Source organism: Typopeltis vanoorti, chromosome 14 (genome assembly GCF_054136105.1).
Source record: "Typopeltis vanoorti isolate ZY-2024b chromosome 14, IOZ_Tvanoo_1.0, whole genome shotgun sequence".
Lineage (NCBI taxonomy): Eukaryota > Metazoa > Arthropoda > Arachnida > Uropygi > Thelyphonidae > Typopeltis > Typopeltis vanoorti.
The window spans coordinates 30,944,627-30,970,346 of NC_143562.1; the positions used below are offsets into that span (position 1 = coordinate 30,944,627).

Consider the following 25,720-nt stretch of genomic DNA (forward strand, 5'->3'; position numbering starts at 1 on the left):
AGATGTGGTAATTAGTTTTATGATTAAATATACATTTTACGTGTATAATTTCGTGTCTTCTCCGGTCGCTTTGTCTAGTTTTGGGATGAAAAACCTGATTATCTAGGAAGGAAACCGCCCCTCTGTATGGGACCAGCTAATTCACCTTCAGATGAAAAATCCTAATAAAATTTCTTTGCGTCTCAGACGAGATTCGAACCCAGATCTTTTCAACCGAAGATAATTGTCGAAACCAACTCAGCTCGAAAGACTATGCCAGTTGCAATATGATTCCAAAAATCGATCAACCTGAAACCGTTTGATTTCTAAGAAATTGACACTTTTTTTTTGGCCAGTGACAATTATAAAATATAATCATTCTTGAAATATCGGGAAAAAAAAAAAAAAAACAGATTTAATTTTGACACTCTGATTTGTTCAGGCGGTGATTCTGCTATTTTTTCCTTTCCCCCCTTCTCTCTGAACCAGTAGTGCACTCAGGATAATCTTTTTTTTGGGGGGGGGCGGGGAGTTGAGTAGCTATGACGAGTTGAGACCTATGACTGAGCATCTGCAATGATCGTTAATTCATAAGTAGTATACAAAGAACACACGACACGATATAAATAAAACAACGAATTTTAATTAGGAAAAGATTTTTGGAAATTTTTTCTAGTGTTTTTCCTTTTTCTTTAAGGGGCCAGGACCCATCCCCCCCCTCTGGGTGCGCCACTGCTCTGAACTAAGTTTGTTCGCATACTTTTCAATGACTTCCATTGTAATGGCGAGCTTGAATCATCATGGAGGATGAAAATTAAATGGGATCTTCCTAACTAGAATAGAATGATTTTCCTGTGGAGTCAGACCAGTTCTATATCTTATATTCGCCATGAAGGGGTCTCCTCAATGATATCAAGGGTTGTTGGTAGTTTCACGGCTTATGGAATTTGAGATGTGAACCAATACATTCTGCAGATATTTCAGGTCGCCTTAGGTCGATTCAGGTCGGCCAGAATCGCTCTGTTCTCGCAATTTTGGTTTTGGTGGACCGTTTTGATTTTTCATGGCGGAACCAGAATCTCTTCATTTTTCTTTTTCTTTACTTTATTGTGTTTACTTATTCTTTACTCTTCCACTTAAAATTTGAAACATTGTTGTTATTCATGGTGTTTTATAGTACTTGAATCGTGTGACGTTGCACTTTATTGCGCATGCGCAAAAAAAAACCCGAATGTATTTCGCATGCTCATGTTTAATGACCAGAGCACGTGCCCAAGCTGAAATCGATACAGCGAGATCTCGCATCCCCGTTAAGTGGATGAGATTTCTCATTTACACGCGCGAATATTTCCAATGCTAACGAACATCGGAATTTTAAATCACTCGGGGAATGGCGAAACGGAAAATAAAAAATAATCCACCGACTTTAACGCATCAGACGAGCGTCCATCACCGCCTCAAACAGTAATTAAACAAAGTGAAAGAATATCTTTAAATGCGTGACTCAATGTATATGATAGAACGATCGTATTAAGTGGATGAAATGACTACTACTTTGGAGGGGTGCGTGTGGGGAGAAGTATAGGATTCCTGGGTCTGTGTGCAGAAACCTTATCGAAGATACCTTGTATCGCGTAGTGTCTGTCTACACTCAGTATTATATTGCATTTGTGGTTCTATAGGCTTTGTTTTTCTCTATGTCCCTATACTTGTTGGAGGATAGTGTACTTTCTTGCCGCTACTTCCATCCAAATGAGGTCACCACATCGTCAAACCATCCCTAAAACTTAATCTTCAAACAATTCCCGTATACGACAACTGCAAAGGGGTTTACTAAATATGGGCCTACTGTAAGCGTATTGCATTCTGTCACTGCCTTCAGGTGTCATTGGTAGCAGTTAGAATCGTAATCTTTTATTGGGGGGGTGAATAGCCCCGCTGTGTGTTTAATGCCCCGATCGATTTATATAAATGATGGCATTACTGTATTTATCGTTCCTATAGTTAAAGCACAATACATATATAAACCTCAATGTATAGTGTACATTGAGGTTATATAGCACCGGGATTATTTATTTATTTATTTATTTATTTATTTTTATTATTATTATTATTTTATTTTATTATTTTTTTTTTTTTTTTGCGTCCGCGCAGCTAGCTTAACGGCTTTGCGCTTCGCAACCATATGACTGGGGAAGGAGTGTCCCAGGTTCGATTCCCGTCGAAGACGTGAGGAATTTGAGGATCTTCCTCAGGCATAGCCCAGTTAGCCGGTCTTGGGCGCGGGCAGTAAGGTTTTTTTCTCACCAGTTTATCTGGCGTTTTTCATCCCGCAAGCAGGCAAACCTACTACATACGCTACTACAGAAAATTATATCCCCCCAACGGCAGACTAGGTGACAGGTCGGTTGGGAGTGGTACTAACAAGAAGTCGCATCTAAGTAACACGCGGACCCTGCATAGGAAGCGGGAATAACGCGTAGTGAAAGAATTATTATTATTATTATTTGCCTTCTACACTGAGACATACAGCTTAAAGGTGTATAAAATATAGAAACCACCGGGACATAAAATAATATTAAATAAATATCACTTATATGAAAACTATTATAGAAAGATTATAAACACAAAGTCGAATAAGAAAAACGTTCATGTGTGCAACTTCTACTCAAGTAACGGAAAAGTTAAAGAAAGTATTCATTGATGTAGATTAACATTTAAATCTTTGAGTCGTTGTAACTTGTACGACTACGTGGAGGCTTAAAGGACTTGTAATGTGCAAGTCAGTACAAAGTTATTTTTTTGCAGCACCCTAGTCTGCATCCGAATATCTTTAGAATGGCAGCGAAATGGCCCAAAGTGTGAGGAGGAGGGGGGGAGGGCTTCGTTTACCTTTTTAATGTCATCATTAATCTGGATTTCAGGCCTTTATATCCCATGCTTAATTATATATAATCGCAGAGACGGAGGGGAGGTGTGGCAAATTGTTACAACAGGCATTAGTTCAGTAACCGCGCCGGCATGTAATGGAATTATATCCCCGTTTTCTTCCCTCCCTATAGAAGTCATGGTAAGCTCTACAGAAAGAATACTGCCTTTTTTTTTTTTTTTTTTTGTATTTAGGATATCACAATTTTTTTGTTCACAGAAAGTTTTTTAAGACTACGATCTACATAGACAAAGCGACTGAGAAACAGGTGCGGTGAATTCAACAACTAACATAAAAGGGGATGACACAAGAATATTGTCAATACGATTACTGGAATAAGACATCTTCATAAAAAGTAAATGTGAATAACAAAACTCTTCCAAGGAAAATGATACAGGATGAAAAGAGAGAGAGAGAGAGAGAGAGCTCAATGATAACCACATATGTCACTTAAATCATCCTTTTAAACAAACGTATGCCATTTCTCATTTGATGTTTATTTTTAGTAAGTCTATGAAGCACTTTCTGCAAGGGTGGTTTGCTCATTCAATACTTAAAGAGATTCTGCAGCGCAGTTACAAAGGTGATCCTCATTATCAACGCCATTTAATTTCTCCGCTGTTTGGCTTCATTCAAACGTGACCGAAATTTGGCTTCGTTCCAAACGGAGTTGAGTTACTTGCGAAGCCGACGTTCATTCAAGTTGGAAACTATGCTCATTATCGGAGGTATTTCGACCGAATGGGATCTGATACTGCATTTGGGTTCATGACGGAAGTCTTGAATAGAGTCGACTGTTCTGCTGAGGTGGTTTGGAGTGTAGATGATGGATTAATCGCTTCTGGAAGAATGTTTGTTTTTAATTATATTAAAAAAAAGATAAAACTGATGAATTTCGGTTTCTAAATGTTATTTCTGAATTCTGTACGTATAAATTCAAAATAAAAAAAAACATCAAATATAAATGGGAAAAAAATATTATCGCAATCAATTCAGCAAAGAATAGCGCAGCAGAGCAAAAAACATCGGGTCAGAATGAATCTTTTGTATAATACTTGATAGGACCTTTCCAAATGTTTTATTTCCCCCTCCCCCAGATCTCTACATTGCTAATCTTTTCACTCAGCATGTTATAAACATGCCCGACAGCTTATTAAGCGTATTAGACAGTTAAACAAGTCTTAAGATGCTTTCCCAATTACCCACTGCATTTTTGTGTCCCGCACAGTTCGACTGCACTATTTATGAAACAAGTGAAACAACTTACTAAAATAATGAGCCAAAAGGCTTCAGTTCGGCGATGCAAGATTATAAAAATCAAGTGGATATTAGATCCAGCATTATTTCAAAGCCGAATATAGAAACTATGAAAGTTTCGTAATAATAAGTTGACCAGAGAGCTTACGGGAATACACCCGCTGGCATCTACGAGTCGCCCTAGCGTATTGAAAGAGAATATTTGCTCTCTTAAGGTTTCTGCCTGGTCTCTGAGGAGAACCAACAGTTCGAAACAGCTGTCAGGCCAAGGAAACCTTATCAAAAATCGGCTAATTAGAAAGCGAATATATGGACGTCTGGGCAGCGTTCATGTTTTTCTAAATGATCCGAGCTAGGGTGACTCGTAAACGCTGGTGGGTGTATTCCCATAAACTGTCTGGTCAACTTATGTTTAAGAAACAAGTGAAATCTGTTCATCCGTTTAAGGGAGTAGGGGTACACTTCGGGATTCAAAATCGAAACAGAAACCTCCTTTCGTGATAAAGAGGGTTATTGTTAAACCATGTTGTTTTCATCATAACAGTGTTCGACCCCCATTCTGTCCAATGAGATCATCGAGATAGTTCAAGAATTTAGACTGGAAATGGTTCATCACCTTACAGTCGAAGAGTCGCCCTAGTTATAACTTCACCGATGCTTCAAGAAAAAAAAAAAAAAAAAAAAAAAAAAAAGATGTGGAAATCTACGAAACAGGGTTTCATGAAACGATCGAAAACAACCTTGTCGGCGACCCCTGGATCGATTAAGCAGGAGCTGTATGTAAAAATAACAGATTCCAATGTGACTGTTAAATCGAGTCAAATACATAAAATATCGGGTGGGCCAAAAGTCACGAAATTTTAATATTAAATAACTCCTTTATTTTTTGTTTTAAACTTACAATACCATAGCATCATATACAATATATATAGGAAATAAATTTTCACTAGACGCGAAAAAACAAATTTTTCAAATAAAAAACTTAATTAAAAAAAAGGTACTAAAACTTCAGATCCCTTCGTGACTTTTGACCCACCCTGTATTAACTGCTTCCCAGGATTTCACGTCCTTACATGAAACCATAATAATACGTTTGTGTATGTCAGGTCATACACAAACACCGACAGTTCTGTAATTCCAAACCAACCTATACTTGCTGATTCTCAAGTTTCTTCGTTTGGCTGCGTACCAGCTTCGTGCCACTTAAAATTCCTCATGCTGCACTCTCTTCTTCCAAGCCAATCTGATATAGAACTGCTCAAAGAGTCTGGCAGTCGTTTATCATATGCTTTTCTTCGTATACCTGACACAACCCACGCTGCTCTCTATTTTCAGACATCACTCCAGACTCATTGATTATCAGTGACTCACTATAAAATTGTTTTTATGTAAACGTTAAGTATAATACGATATGTTTCGTCTCTATGATCAACACAGTTATATAAAAAAAAAAAACGTGAGTTTAAATCTCGGAATTGGTAGAAACTTCGGAATCCTGTGGCTAAAGTTAAACATGGCACCAAAACATCGCGGGTGGTTGTCTGTCGCCTAAAGACAATTACGGACGTCCATGTCAAAGTGGGATTGGAACCAACGACCTGTTCACTGGAGATTGGAGCGATATCACTCAACCCATTATGCCGGCAAAGTCTAAATAACGAACTAAGTGTCTCTGTGTTTCCATGACAACGCGAATTAAACCAGGGGAGTGGGAATTAGGGAGAATTATTGTATTGACTAGTGTCTTTGCTTAGATATCCGGTCCTTAATAATGTTCTTAATCTTATTAGCACAAAAGGCGAGTCAATTTTGGGAGGCCTAAATCAATTGGCATTTCCAAACGAGTTAAGCCTTTCTTCTATACGACTGTCGCAACATGTCATGTAAGGATCACCGATGATGATGATGAGACTGCATTATGGGAAGGGGCTGCATCCTATTGGAACCAGCACACAGCTGTAAGATCCCGTATTTGAAGTCCTGGAACAAACCAATCCTTCAACATGTGACGAACGATTTTTGTATTGTTTGTGAATCGTTTTGCTTAATTTTATAGTCTCTATAAAATTCTCAGATTTAAGCTATCATCGAGATGATGCTACAATTTTCAGTAGAGATTCTAAATGCCAAATTTCATTAAAATCTGTCCAGTAGGAGATCAGCTGTTGCTAAATGCGTAACTACTCAGGAATGAAAATTTTAATCTATTTAAATTTAATATTTAATCTTATAATAATAATAATTTCATATTAGTATCATCGTTTATTATACACCGTATTTACATATACATTAAAATAATTTGCAGTCTATGATTATGAAGATATTACTTGACTGAGGCGGGCTAAACGACCCCCAACAAATTATTATTAATTTGTTGGGGGTTGAATGAGATTCCATTTTTATAACAATAAATTATATATATTTACAATGTTTGTTTTTAATGTATTTAAGCGCTGTAACTACAGCGCTTCAATTTAATAAATGTTTTTTTTTTTGTTGTTGATCTCAGTGAAGATGTAATGTTTCAGCTTGCATCCTCGAAGCTTTTTAGAGAATGCAAGCTTTTTTGGACGCTTATCTGAGGATGACACCGGTTAGTTATTGTTTATTGATTTGGTTGCTGTGTCGCAAGTAGGATGATGTTTGAGGGGTCTGATCAAAGTGAAACTGCCGATATATTCTGGTGTTATTACATCTGTCTTGATGGTTCACATTCATTTTTGTTGTGGTCTTCTTTTTGAACTAATTATGAGACTTTTTTTTTACTGTGGCAGTCTTTCTATGTTTTCTGAGCTTTTGATTTGTATCGGGTTTGAAGTTTGTGACTTCCTCAAGAATATCTTAGCATCTCTGCTCCACAATAATTGGTATTTTTTTTTTCTTTCTGTTTTTGCTTTTCTTGCTTGGCACAACAGATTTTGGTCCAATGGTGTTAAATACTCAGATAGAAAGATTGGTGTATTGTCTTGTTCGCGTCCTTGGCAACTTTTTCCCCCCTTCAGTCTGCTGTCTTTTATGAGATTGCCTCTTGTGGACTTGCGTGTAAGACGAACTATGACTGGTGCAGGTCGTGGCAAGCCTTGTTTTTTTACTCTTCCTAGGAATCCGATTTATCTGAATGTCGTTATGCTGTAGAGGGATATCGATTGCAATGCCTAATTTAAAATTAGGCACTGCATCCACAGAAAAACATAGATTTTCTGTGGATGCAGTTTCAGGAAGACCGCTTGAATAATAATAATAATAATAATAATAATAATAATAATAATAATAATAATAATAATAATAATAATAACCAAGACTCAATAAACGAGAATACTTGATGAAAAGGCACACTCATGAGCCATTCTATTATGACCACCCATTCTGTTTCCAACCGATCAGACTGCACGGTTCACCCGAAACAGGTCGATGGTGATAGTATCCAGTTATGGGGATTGTTATCGTGGACATCACTGGGTTCTCTCATCCCCACTGAACACTCTTTGACCGTTCATTCTTATCCGGGATATTATTTCGGACGACGTATTGGCCTACATAATGACAACGAACGCTTCGTGTCACAAGGACGTCACTGTGCAAGCATGTTTCGAAAAGCACATCCAAATATTCCACGGGCTTCTCTGGTCGCCTAGTTCTTCTAATTTGAATCCCATCTAACATTTGTGGGATCATGCAGAACACAGGGTCAGTCGGTTGACGTCGGTGACTCGCACTTTCAGTGACCTCGAGGTGTCTGTCTAGTTGGTCCAGAATACCTCGGGACATCTTCAGTGGTCTAGTGACGGCAATGCCAAAATGGGTGCAAGCGGTTATCTTGGTCAAAGAAGGCTCAGCATGTTAATGTTCATATATGCTAGATATTGGCGACCAAGTTTTGATGAAATATCGAACATATCTGCACGTGGTAAGAGCATTATTACGCTGACAACAATGAACAACCACATATATACCGGGCTATTGTTTGGACTGATTCATTATTTACAATGGCTTGCTGTTACACATAATGTTCTATACAGTCATACCATTGTCTTGCCTGGTTATATGTACTCAGGATAGTGCGAAGCAAGCAGTTCTGTTAGAGCTACGAACAGGTAAAGTTATTTAATATTTGAGGTATCTCAATTTAAGTGAATATGACTTTTAATCAAAAATTTCAAGCAGCATTGAGTCGGGATGGCTTTAAAACTTCAGCGATCTATCAAAGGAATTTTTAAACGTCGGGGAAGATGACACCTTTTAGTTCTCCGTATGCACGCATGCCGTTGCATAAACGGTTCTCAGCAAGTAAACGACGCGTGGTGCCAGCCATTTGTCACCCGACATGAATGCGATGTTAATCGATCGATCGGCGAAGAAAACCCCGACCGGAATGCCGTTTTCCAACTTGAAGTGGAGCGATCGGTGGCCTCTAGATTACCGTTACTCGGAAACACAGCTGATCACTGAGATCTCTTTCCTTATCGAATAGTTTACGCCTTACTCGGAGGGGCAAACGATAAGCTCATGTATCCCGAAGGTTTAGGTTTTGCCGTCCTTAATTTTAAAACACTGGCCGGAAGGATGACAGCCGAATCACGACTGAACAGCAGCCAATCGCATAGGCTATTCTTTGTTTTAAGTCTTAATTTCTGTTTAGTCATGAATGCGAAAAAAAAAATTACGAGTGCAAAAAGCAGTTTCTGTATGTCAACGAAGGAGACATAAAAAGTAGATTTTGAAAATCATATTTTGAATTTTTATGAGAAATGTATCTCTTATTAAGAAATGTGGGAAAATAAGCTCTAAACTACAGAGCAATTTTCATGAATAGTGCTAATGAAGTCGGGATTTTGAGCTTCAGTGGCCTTTTGGTGCATCCTCAGAATTTGTTAATTCTGAGGATGCACCACTGATAGCCTGTAATGTTTTAAGTCTTAATTTCTGTATATATATATATATATATATATATATATATATATATATATATATATATATATATATATATATATATATATATATATATATATATATGCAAAGTATACCCTATATATAAGCATATCAAATTTGAAAACAAATTATCAAGTCTTAGTGCATTCTGTCACACTAGAGTGTGAAAATTAACAGAACATACGGTGACTTTACTTCCCATGATGTCATTGAGTAGAGAACATCCACAACCGCGAGAAAAAAACATAGCCATGAACCACAGTGCGAATGATATTAAGGAAACGGACAGAAACCTATAAGGAACAATAATCGAGTGCCTTTTCTGTTTATTTACTGCAATTCCTTTCAGGTTGCAGATCTGAAAGAACGTGTGTGTGTGTGTGTGTGTGTGTGTGTGTGTGTGTGTGTGTGTGTGTGTGTGTGTGTGTGTGTGTGTGTGTGTGTGTGTGTGTGTGTGTGTGTGTTGTGCTGTTTTGTGTATCCTGTAAAGTAAATCTAAACACACTTTGGAATTTTTCTTTCTTCAGGAAACAAGAGAGACAAATCTTGCGAAATATTTCTAGGTAATTGCATGTTTGAATTTTCATTGTTAATGTACTTGTAAATAATATTTCAGTAAAATAAATGCGTATTTGTAAACTTAAATGAACAATTAAGGTCTCGTTGATGTGTTCTCGATATTTAAGAATATTTATTCTGCTTAGAACTTGTAATAAAGATAACATTTAATTAGTTTTAGAAATGTGAACATGAAAGAAAAAAAATGTGTGTGTGTTTGAGGGGGGGGGGGGGTACGGGAAACACCACTGATAGCCTGTAATTAATTATTTTAGATAAAACAAAAAGACAAACAAAGATTAACAACAGCAGAAATGAAGTTTATGAGAAAAGCTGCAAAGTATACCCTATTTGATCACAAAAGAAATTATGACAGAATTAAACCAAGAACCAGTAATGGAAAAAATTAAAAAATATAAACATAAATGGATGGAACACGTTGAAAGAATGAAAACAGAAAGATTACCAAAACAAGCCTTAAAGTACAAACCGTTAGGAAAAAGAAAACCAGGACGTTCTCTTAAACAATTCAACGATGACTTCTAAGGCCGGAACAGGCCATGCTAGGCCTAAATCCTTGATACGCATGATGATGATGATGATGATGATGAGAAAATGTCTGACTACAACCTATTAACAAGAAAAACGTGAAAGAAAAAAAAGCAGTAAAACTGAGATTCCAGTAGTTAATTATTTTAGAAAATGTGAACATGAAAGAAAAGTGTTTGTGTGTGTGTGTGTGTGTGTGGAGAGAGAGAGAGAGAGAGAGAGGAGTGAGGAGGACACCGGTGATATCCAGTAATTAATTATTTTAGAAAATGTCAACTGGTATTTTGACGCAAATATTTTCCGATAGTTCTACAATCGAGTCAAAGACCCCAACACTTGACCAAATATCCCCTCCAGAATTCCAATCGCTAATCATTACCCATAATGCCACACGTGAACAAAAAGCTCATCTCATGTCAATGACAAACACAACCATAATCCAGAATTGCACACTCTGACCATTACCCCCCCCCACACACACACACAACATGATGTCACAGACAGATGTGTTCCTAGGGAAATTCCAAGGATTCCATACTCGATCTTATCTCTAACCAACACCCACAATTCCATACGCGAACCAAAACACACAACGTGATGTCACAGAAGATGTTCCCTCCCCCCCCCCAGGGAAATTCCAAGCATTCCATACTCTATCTTATCTCTAACCATCACTCACAATTCCATACGTGAACCATTACCCAGAATTCCATACGCAAACAATTACCCAGAATTCCATACACAAACTGAAACACACAACGTGACGTTACTGACAGATGTGGCCCCCCAGCGAAATTCCAAACATTCCATACTCATAACGTTACGAATCCTCATCTTTAACCATCACCCACAATTCCATACGCGAACCAAAACACACGACGTGACGTCACACACAGATGTTCCCCCAGGGAAATTCTAAACATTCCATACTCATGACGTCACGATTCCTTATCTTATCTTGATCTAGTTCATAGTGCCACCCCTACTACTGATGCCTATTATATATAAAAAGTGAACTAAGTATCGAGGAAGGAGATAATTAGGCACAGCATATAAGCGACTACTTGGCTTACATTATGCTTTTAATTGTCCAGAATGTAAAATTCCCGTAAGACTCGGACAGTGCCATAACATCCCAATTATTTAATTAAAAAATAAGAAGAAATTTGCAACCATTCATTTGATGGCAAATAAATCTGTCAGGCTGCGATACGTTACTAGAGGGTCTCCATTCAGACAAAGCAGTTAATCAAGTGGCAAAGAAAATTGCGAAAGAGAATTTGTTAATGTTACTTGAATCCTATTGTTTTCCTTCAAGTAACTTTCATGCAATAATCCAAACAGCTGACGCTCATTAGCTTAGTCGTTATGCAAATAGTTCGTCCTGTTCGCTATCTTGTTTCCATAATTTTGAATTGATATCTTGGCAACCGTGCAGGTTTTATCAGGAAAAGTAGAGGCTCCTACCTATGGCTGTTATCAGGAAACTACCGCGCTAATGTTTTTTTTTTTCTTGCTCTTATGCCAGAGGAGACCCGATGGCTGACTTCCATAACAAACTTCAGCCATCCCACAACGAATGCAAACAAAGAAAAAAAACACAACTTAAATGGATGAATGAATAGAACTCGTTTTCTTCAAAAAATTAATTTAATTATTTGGATATATCTAAAAAATACGTGGATTTAACTGATTGTTAGTCAGTTTTTAATTTTTCTTTTGGTGCATTTTGAAATGAAAATAAATATCAATTTAGAGCAGACGTATTGATGTGAAGAAATTAACATTCTGCTTCGTCTGCTGATATTATTGTGGAAATGAACAATGAAGAAACATTACGATAACATTGAAATCGTCTGCAGACATCATTGTGAAATTAAACAATGAAAATACATTATTAGAATAACGTTGCGATCGTCTGCTGACATTGTCGTGAAACTGAACAATGAAAAAACATTATTAGAATAACATTGCGATCGTCTGCTGATATTAATGCAACTTACCATTGTTGCACACGCTTATGTGACATTTTCACGAGTAAAATAAACAAGCAAAGAAATAAAACACAAGGAAAAAATTACACAATGACATTTCTTAGGACTAATATTGATAATAACAAGTATTCTTCCTAAGAATAAATAACATAAAAAGATCACAGCATTAAATGCCGATATACTAATGATTTCTAAAAGCTCCATATTAATTATCTAAACACAGCTCCCAACGATTTAATGAAAACAGTTTTTAGGTAATTAATATTATAAAAAACAAGAAATTAACGATGTTCTCCAACGCATTTTGTCTGAATGCCTCTAAACGACTAAATTGAAACTGTAATTTTCTTTCTACGATGATGAAGAATTTAAAAGGTTGACTGGGCTAACGCTTGTTTAATTATTCTGTTAATTACCTAACACTGAAGTAATATTTTGTTGTCCTAAATTAACCAAGTATTGCAAACACGACAACTGTTATTACTTTTCGTGTTTGAAAGATACCTTTTTTTACAAAGAATTACGATAAGCTGATAAAAGGTAAAAGAAGAGATAAAAGAAATAGAAAAAAATTACATTTTTTTTTTTTTAAATTGCATTGTTTGATGAGTTCAGGAATACTTTGATAAATTGGTGCAGAAAAAGAGTTCGTACGAGTAACTTTAACGCAGGAAAAAAAAGTAAATAATGCTCTACATTTTTAGATGCTGAAATATGTCCATTATGATAATTAAATACGATGGGAGAAGCTGAAATGGTTCACCGATATATTACTTCACTGTCATGCCAACCTAGTAGCATTCATCTGCCGGCACACGCTAGACTCATTCACCGATGAATCTACTCCTGTAATTTTTTCCCTTTATATTCTAATAAATAACAAATAAAATACCGGCCTTCACTTTTGCAAATTAACTTGAACCTTTCACACTCGGTGTAAGTACTGTTTATCCCGAAAATCATTTGAAAAACAAGATATTTCATGACTTTTAATACGTTTCTATCAAATGTAAAGGTTTTTTTTATTACTTTCATTTGTTGTTGAAATTGTAAACAGATGAAGGATTCTCTTCTTGTAATATTTCCGGGAGTGAAGTGGGGGGGAGGGGGAATGCAATGAGCGCGATCCATTCAGAAACAGTACTTTTATTAGCATTTATTTCATTTTAAAAGGTATTGGGACTTAAGAGTAAGATGAGTTTGCCTGCCTGGTGGCGATAGATTAGCGTATCCCCTCTCCAATGGTTCAAGTCCGTCCGCAGGCATGGATGTTGGTGACTGTCTTTAAGTGAATGATAAATCCATCGCCACTTATTGGAGGCTTGAAAAAGTTCAATGTTTGTCTCTAGAGCATAATTATCGGACTGCGTATAAATAAAAATACAAAAAAAAAAAAAAAAAAAAAAATCATATAGAATTAATAGAAATAAAAAAAAAATCTCCGCACATGGTATTAATGTACTATAGGCTTACTTCGTGAACAGTCGTATTAAAAAAAAAAAAACTATGCAAAATATAATTTGTGCTTCTATTTATAAATACTAACAGTAATGCGTCTACATAGCGGATATTCAACTGGGAGGGTCTGGAATATCAGAAAAAATACGGAGATATTTTGAACATCGCCTTTCCTTCCGAAGATTTATAAATATTAATACAGACCAAGTTTTGGAAAGATCTGGAAATGGTGCAGATAGTTTATCCCTTTATTTCGTCCTTTAACCATTAATTTATCTTCAAATAAAAACTGTAGTCACTGATTTGGAAGAATGGATAGTTGGATATTCGCAGTGGTTTTTTAAGTTATTATAATGATGATGTAGATGCGATATTGATATAAGGCAAACCTTCTTTGACTTATCTTGAAATGAAAAGGCACTAAATATGATTTAGATGGGCTTAAAGAAGAGCAATTTATTCCTCTCCGGTGTTTTTCACTTAACCAGGGATTCTGAAAGACAGGACGTTCCTTCTTGTCTATTGATCGGAGGACAGCATGCTTCGACATGGTGATGTACAGGTAATGGGATATTCCCCAGAAACAGCGTACTTGGCCCCTTGCAACGGAAGTTACGCTCCAATGCTCGTAATTAATGGCTTCATTCGCACTAGCAGAGTCAATTCAGCGAAACTCAGATAAAGACCACATTTTTTCTTTCTTTCTTTCTTTCTGTCAATTGTCAATTTCCACTGCAGTTCTATGCAGACCTTTATCTGTAATTTACTGGAAAATCCCTTATAGAGTATTTGCAAAATTAAATGAACACAGTTTTAAAATATGTTAGATTTAAAATAAATCGAAATACTAAAGTAGAGGACACTCGTTAACTTCCTTGCGATCATTGTTTATTATTAGTTTTGTATCCATAAAACGTTGATATAGAAAAATCTGGAAGTTTTCCACTTCACCGATAGGTGGTGCTGGGGTTTTCATCTTTCCCAAAACTTTTTTTTTTTTTCATCTGATATCAGTTTTGTATCCATAAAACGTTGATATAGAAAAATTCAGTTGTTATCCATTTCGACGATAGATGGCGCTGGGGTTTCCATCCTTCCTGGGCTTTTTTTTTTTTTCATTTGTTTTGTATCCATAAAACGTTGATATAGAAAAATCCGGTAGTTAGCCACTTTACCGACAGATGCCACTGGGGTTTTCATCCCACCGGAACCAATTTTGTTTCTTTTTTTATTTCATCTGTCTTTCTCCTTAATATATCAGACCCAATGGTTATTATTACTAAGTAACTTGGCTTCATAAAAACTTGATTAATATTATGATAGAGCGATTAATTCTATATATATAGTGTGCGATATCAGTAAATTGCAGCTGTGTTCGTCGGCTGGTTTGTCCATTTTGAGGGAGGAAATCTAGAGATTCCAGAAGGAAAATCAGCCATCTTATTATATTAGACCAGTTTATTGTTAGTTGATGTAACATGTCGTTATAAAGAATCCTCAAGTCCTAGATAGAATTTGAATCCAGATCTTTTCAACCAAAGGACATCGTTTCTACTGAGGACAAATTTCGTTTTTTATATTATTATATCATTGAGTGGTAGACTATTTCACGCCATCTTAGATGACTGTTTATTGCATCATCACTCGTATAAGACAGGCCATAAGAAGGAGATATTCTAACCTCAATAAGAAAACATTCGGACATGAGTGTTATTGGATAGCGAGCATATGGAACACCTTGCACGTAACAAGGGAGAGAAAATGCTAACAAATGAAATCGGTTTCAATCCTACATTCATGCAATAATGGATATCAGTTGAAGACGACCCGTCGGAACTTGTACTTGCTGAAAAGGAAGCGAAAAAAAAAAAAAAAAAAAAGAATTATTTGTGTGGAACTTAATAGTAGGCGGAATATATCCCATCGTGCCAGCAGGGGAGGCTCGTGCATAGGCACTGCGGAACTGCAGCACCCCCAATTTTTCTCGATATATAAATATATTTATTAATTTATTTATATTTGCTTGTAATATTTAATTTTATCATCAACAATCCTATACGATTCTCTTATTTTGCATAAAAATAATAAAAATCCATCTTGTAGCACTTAGGAGGGCGAAGGACGCTAGCAGCACTGTGTTTACCACAGTGCCCTATTGCTACGCGTGCAAGCATATGCGCGTCATAGTGAGATGCGAGCTATTAGCGTAATGCGGCACTGTCCGTCGCGCAGTTCCACTGTTGTTTATATGCAGTTTGCGCCAGTAGTAGAGTGTTAGTAGTGCTTATCGTGTTTACTCCGTCTCTTTAAATATTTGGACATTACAATTAAAGACAACATTTGTTATAGTTTTTATTTTAGAACATTATTGGGGTTATGATAATGAATTTTATTTTTAAGTAATTTTGAATTATACTAAACTGTATAATTTTATCGATAATAAACAATATTTTTTCATGTTTGATTTTTTTTTAATTTTTACCATAATTTTGATATTTTATCCAAACACGTATATATTGTACTTACAGTATGTATGTATATTTCGAAAGTTGCAGCACCCCCATGATTTCAAGCCACGAGCCGCCGCTGTTGCCACGTAAAGTAATAAAGGATTTGCTTCAATTGTCACATTTAATCACGAAGGCTTACTCGGGTTGAAACGAACAATTGATTGAAATGCAGATTGTCTCATTAATCCATATCAAGGCAGTCAAAAGGTGAAATAGCGCTGCTGGCCTAACATCTATGATAAGGAAATTAATGGATTCCGTCGATAAAGGAAGCCCAAAGGCGTATTTAGATGTCTGTCGAATTATAAATGACTTTCAGCTTGGCCTTCGTTAAGGGGTAATCTTGTTGAACAAAGTTGGTTAGTTGCTGCGATGTTGTTACAACAGAGACGAAGGATGTTCTCAGCGATCCATTACCGTTCTTCATATTAATAATATTGATCAAGAAATTTTAAAAAATTATAAATTTGTGACACTTATATACAAGAATCCCTCTAATGTGACGCCATCTTGTGATCCTAAATCTAATTAGTATCGGTGTTGGAAATAGTCCTAGTTAAACTTTTTTTTTTCCTGAGTTTTGGATACTTTCATTGATCCGTTGAAACTTTGCCAGCTGGCACAATATAAATGTTGATTATTTCGTAGTAAAACAATGGTTGGGCTATTTGTATTCAAATTTGGAAATCCCTATGAAAGTAAAAATGCCGGACTAGAGAAGGTACAAATAAAATAGATTTAATGTCTGGCAGGCGATTGTAAAGTTAAAGACAAGGAGTGGAAGTTTATAATTTTTTTTTTACCAGAATCAATAAGTCAGATTAGAGGGATTCTTGTATATTTTTCCAGGAATCGCAGACTAGTGAATACATTTTTAAATTAACAAAGGATTGCAGTAGGTCACTAGAATAAACGTGCGGAAATTATTAAAAATTTAAAGGAAGAAAAAATTTTAAAGTCTGAAAAAATTTAAAGGAAGCCCCTAAGTAAAAGGCCTTAATCTTTGCTTTGGAATCAACGGTATGGCTGGGCCTCTCGTGCTAGAGAGTGCTTACAGGTTTCGAGCCCTCCTTTAGGACCCTGCTGAACATGAGCAAAGAGTTTTCTTGTAAAGTACTTAAGGAAACTTTCTTCCATTTTTGTCCCGAATAAAGAGACAATCCAAAGGCTTTTTAACTGATCTACATACCACAGGATCACTACTGGGAAAAGAAAAGTTCATACGAGTCACGTTTTTAGCGAAGAATCACATTTTACTGTTTACCGGTCAAACACGTCGTCTAGTTCAGTGTCCTCTGTGAAACAAATCCACCTGCGCTAGTTTCGTTAATTCACAGATATTATCCATTCATAGTTCTTAATTCCGATAGTTTAACACCTTTGCACTTAAAATAGTCTAAAATATGTAATTATATTATGAACTATAGATAGATATGAAAGTAACTGCAATAATTAAGTCTAAAAACATTGAGTTAGCACTTGAAGTAAATTTTATTCGCCTCAAAAATTAACACGAAACAGATAGCTTATAAATCTTTACAATAATCACTGCAAATACTCCGTTAGAAATAAATAAAATTATAGTCGTATGAAATATTAGTTCAATTCTATTGTTATTTATATTGCTGCAGTTTGCAATTGAAATCAACAATGAATCAACAACAACAGCGAGCGACCATTGTTAACACGAGCTTCTGTGTCAATTTCATAACACGTTCTGATCGAAAGAATGCAAGTTTATTTTAATACCTGTAAAATAAACTGTTTAATTATTAACTATTGCTACTTCCCTTCTTTTTAGCACCCTAAGTTTTTGGTTGGAAACATTTCAATCTTTTTGCTTTCTTTTTTAAACAAACTTATCCAGTTCAGTAAGAAAGAGGAGTGGAGAAAACTTCTGACAGAAACCGGTCTTGGTGGGTGGCCAAAGAATGCCGGCTGATATCAGCTAGTGACGCTGCAAGTTTTTTAAGTAATTAAGAAGCAAAGTGACGTCACATGCAAGATGATCAGGGTCCTTGTTCATTCTTTAAGTACACCACAGCGCTTTAAATTATGATAGAAGCTGTTTCATAATAAATTGTTTGATGCAAATAACATCTAAGAATTCTACTTAGAATAAATAAATAAATAAATAAACCTATACAACAAAGTTCTGTTTACAAACACAAGAGAATAGAAAGGTTTATGAATTATTTTTGAGAAATAATAATAAAAGAAATTAATAATAGGGAGGATGTTCGATTCTTGGAACAGCTGATGGATTTTATCTTACACTGGTACGCCTGGGTAGCTACACTTTTTTTTTTTTTTTTTTTTTTCCTGCGTGTCATGAAAACGATTTGCAATGTCACTAGAGGACGCTGGCTGTAAATTATCCAACAATTGCACTCTATATTGTTGGATAATTTACGTTCGATAGGAGCATAGAAATTCAACATATTTAAGCATATTATTTCAATGTATGAATATATTTGAGAATAGTTCGTTTCTTTGGGTGAAATTAACATATTCAAAAAGTTCATTTCTTAAAATGAAATATACAGCGAAAAGTAATCTAAAGCTAACGGTTTTTCCTTTTTTTTTTTTTTTAATACAACACTGGATCGTATAAAACAGGAATTAAACGAAGTGCTTCTATAGAAATAGAAAGAACGAAAGACTCTGACCTTTATCGATCAATTTTCTGTTCTTTTATAACAAGCAGGAGAAAAAATTTCCACCTTGCGATAACGTAGCGTGACATTAAAGTATACGTATGCAATGTGTCCGCAACCGGACTTACGACGAAGGGACACGCCCACATTTATCATGACGGACACAACTGGTGGTTGGAAACACGCCACACGACATTTTTTTCTTTCTTTTTTCTTAAACCCACATGAAAGGAACAAATGGATATATACGGGGCCGACAGGTGTTTTTAAGTAATTACTGGCGTTGTCGTGAGATGAATATTTTAAGAAGAATATCATATGCACCTAAAGAGATTAAGATCTGAGAAATTCAAACACGAATACGTAATGAGTGTTACAAACTATTAAATGGGTTGTTTCCAAGTTACCTAATGATTAAGGACCACCTGATTATGATTATGATTATATATATATATATATATATATATATATATATATATATATATATATATATATATATATATATATATATATATATATTGGAAAACATTTATATAATCCACTATTTCTTCGAATAGCTTTTTTTCTCCCACGAGCTGAAGCAAGAATGCCTGTTCGGCATTGTTGCCAGCAACAATAAATGTACCTCCAATGAGTATTGTTGCCAGTAAAAATAAATGGATCTTCTGTTTATTGTTGTCGTCATTCAAACAATTCAACTGCTATATAACTAAAATGAACTAAAAAAAGTAGCTGTCTTCAAAAGAACCTTGATGTTTGCAGTGCCAGTAGACTCCTTTTATGTTTTCTTAAGTTCTTAATGATGAACTATTGAAGAAGACAAAAAAATTCCTTCGCCTAGTTTTTTTTTATATTTTTATAATAATAAGCTGCTTTGTTACTCAAATCGTAATTTGAAAAAAAAATCCTAAAACACTTCCAGTATGGAATTGTCTGTATGAGTAATCTTGATATTGTACTATTTTCAGGAAAGTATACCTAATAGTTCGTATATCTTTATTATTATTATTATTATTCAAATGCATATTGATTTTTATGTTTAATGTGCTTTAATAAGGCTCAGATGATATTGGAACAGCCAAAATAGTACTGGCTTGTGTGTGTGTGTGTGTGTGTGTGTGTGTGTGTGTGTGTGTGTGTGTCTTTTTCTCTCTCCGCTTAGGATACGATGTTTCTAAACAAACTCGAAGCTTGTTTAGAAAACCAATACTTTCTAAAGAAAAACATTTACACTTTAACTAGGCTCTCAATGACTCATTGCATATCTTCGATCTCTCTCTCTCTGTATTTAACCAGCGTACTTGGCGTCCTTTGATGAAGTATTTCCATTTATACCAATCCCCAGTCGAAATCGGTCAACCTCTTTCTTCCCTAAACATAACACAATCAAAGTTGGAGGGAAAGAACGAAGAGGGGAGGATAAAATCGAAGTAACCCGATGATGTCAAATATTATAAATAGATCTTCAATAACATTTTCTTGCCATGATTTGAAAGATCTGTAGCTCAGTAAATCGAATTTTAGTAGCTGAGAATCATTCTGTTTGTTAAAAACGGTTGAAGATATTGCAAAAAATACATTGCATTGACTTTCATACAGTTTGGAAGAAGGGGAAAAAAACTCCACTGGAGTAAATAGGTACAGTGTTTTGACTCTGGATTATTATAAGATAGGTATATCAAATTAGCGCTTTTCTAACGAATTAAACAGTGCCTACTAAAGTCTGAATAATATACCGTTTGTTATGTAACAATGAACAGCATATTATCTATTTTAGAGACTTTCGTCTGGTACACAAAAAACAAAAGAAAAAAAAAAGATTCAAAGACAAACAATGCAATAAAAATAATAAGAAGAAATATAATAAATGCCAGCATATTAAAAATGGTATGTCATTTGCAACTGTTCTGGTATTGAATGCATATGCGGGGTGGTCTTGCGTTCGCTATAGTTGAACTTCAGTTGAATAACAGTCTTATAAGTTGTTGAGATTTTCAGTGGCATACTTGGGATTTAATCGGGGGGGGGGGGGGGGGGGAAGAGGTTGAGTAGACGATTTGAGAATACGACCTATGACTGAGCATCTGCAATGATCGCTAATTCATAAGTAGTATAGAAATAGAAGACACGACACAACATAAATTAAAAATAATAATAATTTTAATTAGGAAAAGATTTTTTGGAAAATTTTCTAGTGATTTATTTCCTTTTTCTTTAGGGGTGCCAAGACCCTTTGGTCCCCCTCTGGGTACGCCACTGACTGAGATGCACAGTTAATATCCGTGGATCCGAGTATCTTCCTCTCAATGTTGTCATACCATCAGTGATTTAGTAAACGGTTGCGTTTGGATCTGCAGAACTGATATATGACTGAGGCCCTGGATATTTCTGACGTTGTTCGAACAGCCAGGTACCTCAAGCAGCCGTGTTTGGGTTTCAATGGACGATACAATGAATATAATAACGGAAGTAACCCACGTAAATGATTCTTTATTCGTAGAATCTTCACCTGAGCATCACAGGCACAATCAGTGCAGGTACAAGACTAATTAAACAATAACTGTTATATTCACAAAGCCACCTAAGTAGCTAAGGTTAAATTTCCTAAATTTATTTAATTATTATTATTATTTATTTATCTTTAATTATTTAAATTTAATTATTCAGTTATTTAATTATTAAATAATAATTATTTAATTATTCAATTATATATATATATATATATATATGTGTGATTTTTATATAGAGATTTTTCTGATGGGTCGAAAAGCCACACAGATATTTAGTGGTTTTTGCACCTTAGCTATGCGTTCACTAACCCCATGTACATAGGGGATAGGTATACGTGTAGGTTCTTTTGTACTTGAAGAAGATGCTGGAGAACGACTACTTAAAGCTCTTTTTATGAAGGACTTCTTATAGCCATTGGATATGAAGGAGGAATTAATATACTGTAATTCCTTTTGTAAAAGTTCTTCTGAAGTACCTATAAAAGCTATTTTTATAGTACCTATAAAGCTATTTACGAATGTTCCGTTGGCGGACAGCACAGAATTACTACACCAAGAATTTCCTCCAGACATTGTCAAATTATTTGAATTTGTAATAAAGTCCGGTTATTTTTCCTTCAAAAACCAGTTATACTAACAAATCGAAGGGACAGCAATGGGTAATCCAATATCTCCTGCTATTGCCAACTACTTCATGGAGCATTTCGAACAGCGTATCCTTGACAGCATTACACCCAGACCTAACATTTGGTTCAGATATGTGGACGACATTTTTGCCATATGGAAGGGCACCTCAGAAGAACTACAACAGTTTCTCTCAAAAATTAATGCTCTTCATCCAAGGATCGAGTTCATCCTAGAAGTAGATGTAAATAAGCAGTTAGCCTCTCTAGACCTCTTGATTCTTCGCCAACTAAATGGTAACCTATAATTCACAGTCTATAGGAAAGAGACTCAAATAGGCCAGTATATCCACGCTGAATCACATCACCATCCCAGCCAAAAGGCAGGTACTATAAAAACACTAGTTCATAGAACCCACTCCTTTTGTTCTTCAGAAGAACTTTTACAAAAAGAATTACAGCATATTAATTCCTCCTTCATATCCAATGGCTATAAGAAGTCCTTCATAAAAAGAGCTTTAACTAGTCGTGCTCCAGCATCCTCTTCAAGTACAGAAGAACCTATACGTATACCTATCCCCTGTGTACATGGGGTTAGTGAACGCATAGCTAAGGTGCTAAAACCACTAAATATCTGTGTGGCTTTTCGACCCATCAGAAAAATCTCCACATTCCTAATGTCTCCAAAGGACAAGCTCCCACATCTCAGCTATCCAGGTGTCCACCAGATTCCCTGCTCGTGTGGATTATCATATTTCGGACAAACAGGAAGATCTGATCTGCTCAGGTTCGGTTAGAAGTCGTACATCCAGTACCTTGAACCAGAACAGTCTGGAATTGCAGAACATGCCATTAACACCAGACATAGAGTTAAGTGAACAAGACAAAAGTCATTCACAAAAGTCGGTTCCTAATGGAACGACTATACAAAGAAACATGTGAAACATTACTTCACTCCTCTAACCTAAACAGATCCGATGGTCTACGTCTTTCTCCCTTGTGGGAGATAGTACTTTATAAAGCAGAATCTTTCCTAACATATAATTGTACACACACACACACACACACACACACACACACACACACACACACACACACACACACACACACATATAATTTAAATTATTATAATTGAATAATTAAATAATTATTATTTAATAATTAAATAACTAAATAATTTAAAAAATAAAATAAATAAATAATAATAATAATTAAATAAATTTAGGAAATTTAACCTTAGCTACTTAGGTGACGCTTTGTGAATATAACAGTTATTGTTTAATTAGCCTTGTACCTGCACTGATGATGCCTGTGATACTCAGGTGAAAATTCGACGAATAAAGAAATAATTTACGTGAGTTAATTCCGTTAACTATTATAATAGTTAGTAATATGTCTGCTCACGGTATTTCCTTAATGAAACTTACAAGGAATTTAGTTGGGTTGTTTGAATGTGGTTCGGATTTCTGTTTATTGATCATATTTGCATTTTCTATTTAGAATTTATTTTCTTTTATTTTTTTAAGTTTCTTTCCGAAATCTTTCTCTCACGGAATTTTAATTTTCCTAGCATTTTGCAATATCTTTTCGTACTCTTATATCCGTATTTTATTTAACAGGGAGGAAAAAAAATGAAATCGAGGATCTTAACGTCGCCATAAATTACAATGTAAACATCATTAAAAATTATTTGCATACATAAATAAAAATTTCAAAAACGCTTCCCTAATCTGTATTTTCTGTATAAGCATTTTCATCTTTATAACACATGTAGGGTTTTAAAAATTATATAGCTTTTCTTCTTTTATGACTTAATCCAGGATTTAGCTACTGATTATCTTTCATTGATTAACTTTGTCTCTGCAGCACCCAGGAATGCCTTCACACACACACACACACACACACACACACACACACACACACACACACACACACACACACACACACACACACACACACACACACACACACACACACACACACACATCAACGAGAGAGAGAGAGAGAGAGAGAGAGAGAGAGAGAGAAATCTAATCCAGAAGAGTTAATCCATCGGCGGACTCCTGCCACTCATCATAATCCCTAACCTGTCTTATACTGGAAGTTGGTTTGCCAATGTCTTAGCAACAACATGCACCTAAGAATAAAGACATTCGCCTAAACTGCCGAAAGCGATATTATGTATATGGGTCAGGCTGTTTACATCAATTTGCACGCATTGGTTTCCATGGTGTCGGAGTGTTGATCACATAAACAGGTGAGGGGATCCTATCGACAAGCTCTTTATCTGCGTCCTTCTTCACTAACCACACTCGGGAATTATCCTGATGTGCTGTTCGGCATGACGGTTGGCGGCAGTGAATTACGAACGGCCCAGTGGAGTTAAAAACGACACGCAGTTTCATAATTACGGTCGTATCTGGAGAGGCACGTAGGAAGTAGGCAGGTCTCCGCACAAATTTCCTCGGAACTTCGGCAGTGCTCGCAGGAAGTCGTCCAAGAACGCAATAATTAATTTCCACCGGTGCCCACCCCCTACGAGCGGAAACCAGCAGCTTACTGTTCAAACACACACTCGACGGCACGGCAAATCAATATTTTGGTTGGTTGGTGTGACTGTAGGCCCAGCTGTGAACGGCACAGTTATGTCATCTGACAGAGTGGCAGAAGTTGTACGACACTGTCGTCATAGGAGCCCCGCAAAGAAAAAAAAAAAGAAAAAGACAACGAATCCAGAAAGTCCACGATCCACCATCACCGAACTCCAAGAAAAAGAAGAAGAAAACACACATCAGCCGATCTTCTAGGAATCCCATAATTCTCCACTTGCAAAACCGGGTTGAGACTTGCGTCTAACCCGGATCTCTCTCTCACTCTCCTCTCCTCCTTCATTCTTCGTACATTCACACCGAAAATGGGCCTAAGAAGAATCCTATCAACAAGAGATTTTAGGAGGATTCCACTGCTTATTGGATGAGACCCCTGATTGGCTAAATCCCCCTTAAAACGTAAGAACGGAACATGTTAGCCAGCTGGAGGATGGAAGAGGAGCACGCAGAAGACATTGTTAATCCCTTTCTTGGAAGATTCTTGCACTCGTCCTTAAGATAAAGCACATTTAAGAAAATACACGCAATCTGTTACACACTTACCTTTTCCTTTAGCAACCCTTTCATTCTGGTCCCCCGCCTCCAGTTCACTAAACCACACCCCACTAAGTCGACCCGTCGCATCGCCATCATCTCTGTGCAGCCGCCTCAGTACTGTCATAGTGCCGCGTGCTTCAGCAATACACACCAACACTGCGTCGTGACAACCATAAAGATATCCGATTGGTTGAAGCACATGACGTCACCTTCTCATTCCTATAGAGCGAATGTTGTAGGTTACGTTACTTAGAGTAAGCACAGTTGGAAGTCAGTGGGGGTCACAAAACGCTACGCTAAGAAAACTACTCCATTGTATAAAAGAAACTATTTCTTTGTAACATTGATATAAGAAATCGTGCTTTTTAAGAATTGTTATGTACGCTTTATTGGTGGCGCCATCTTTTGCTGTTTTCGAAGACCATTTAGGATACGAGAACATTAGAACATCGGAATTATAAATTCAGCAGGAAAATTTTAAGGATAAAAAAAAGGGACGAAAAAGAATTAAAAAACGTCTGACGTCATAGCTGATTGTAATTAGTTCATTACACTAATTACAATCAGCTGGAATTTTGCATGACGAAACTCAAAAAATTGACTATGTTCGTTTCATAAACA

At 36.1% G+C, this 25,720-nt stretch overlaps 1 protein-coding gene across 1 annotated transcript in view; it reads right to left on the reverse strand.

Moving 5' to 3' along the window:
• The window catches only part of LOC150099336 (calcium uniporter protein, mitochondrial-like), a 203,720-nt gene extending 178,321 nt beyond the window's left edge, over positions 1 to 25,399 (reverse strand). The window contains exon 1 of the mRNA XM_090403759.1: positions 25,106 to 25,399. Coding sequence (XP_090259885.1) covers positions 25,106 to 25,195 — 90 coding nt within the window. The 5' untranslated portion in view covers positions 25,196 to 25,399. The remainder of the gene's footprint in view (positions 1 to 25,105) is intronic.
• Between the last annotated feature and the right edge of the window lie 321 nt (positions 25,400 to 25,720).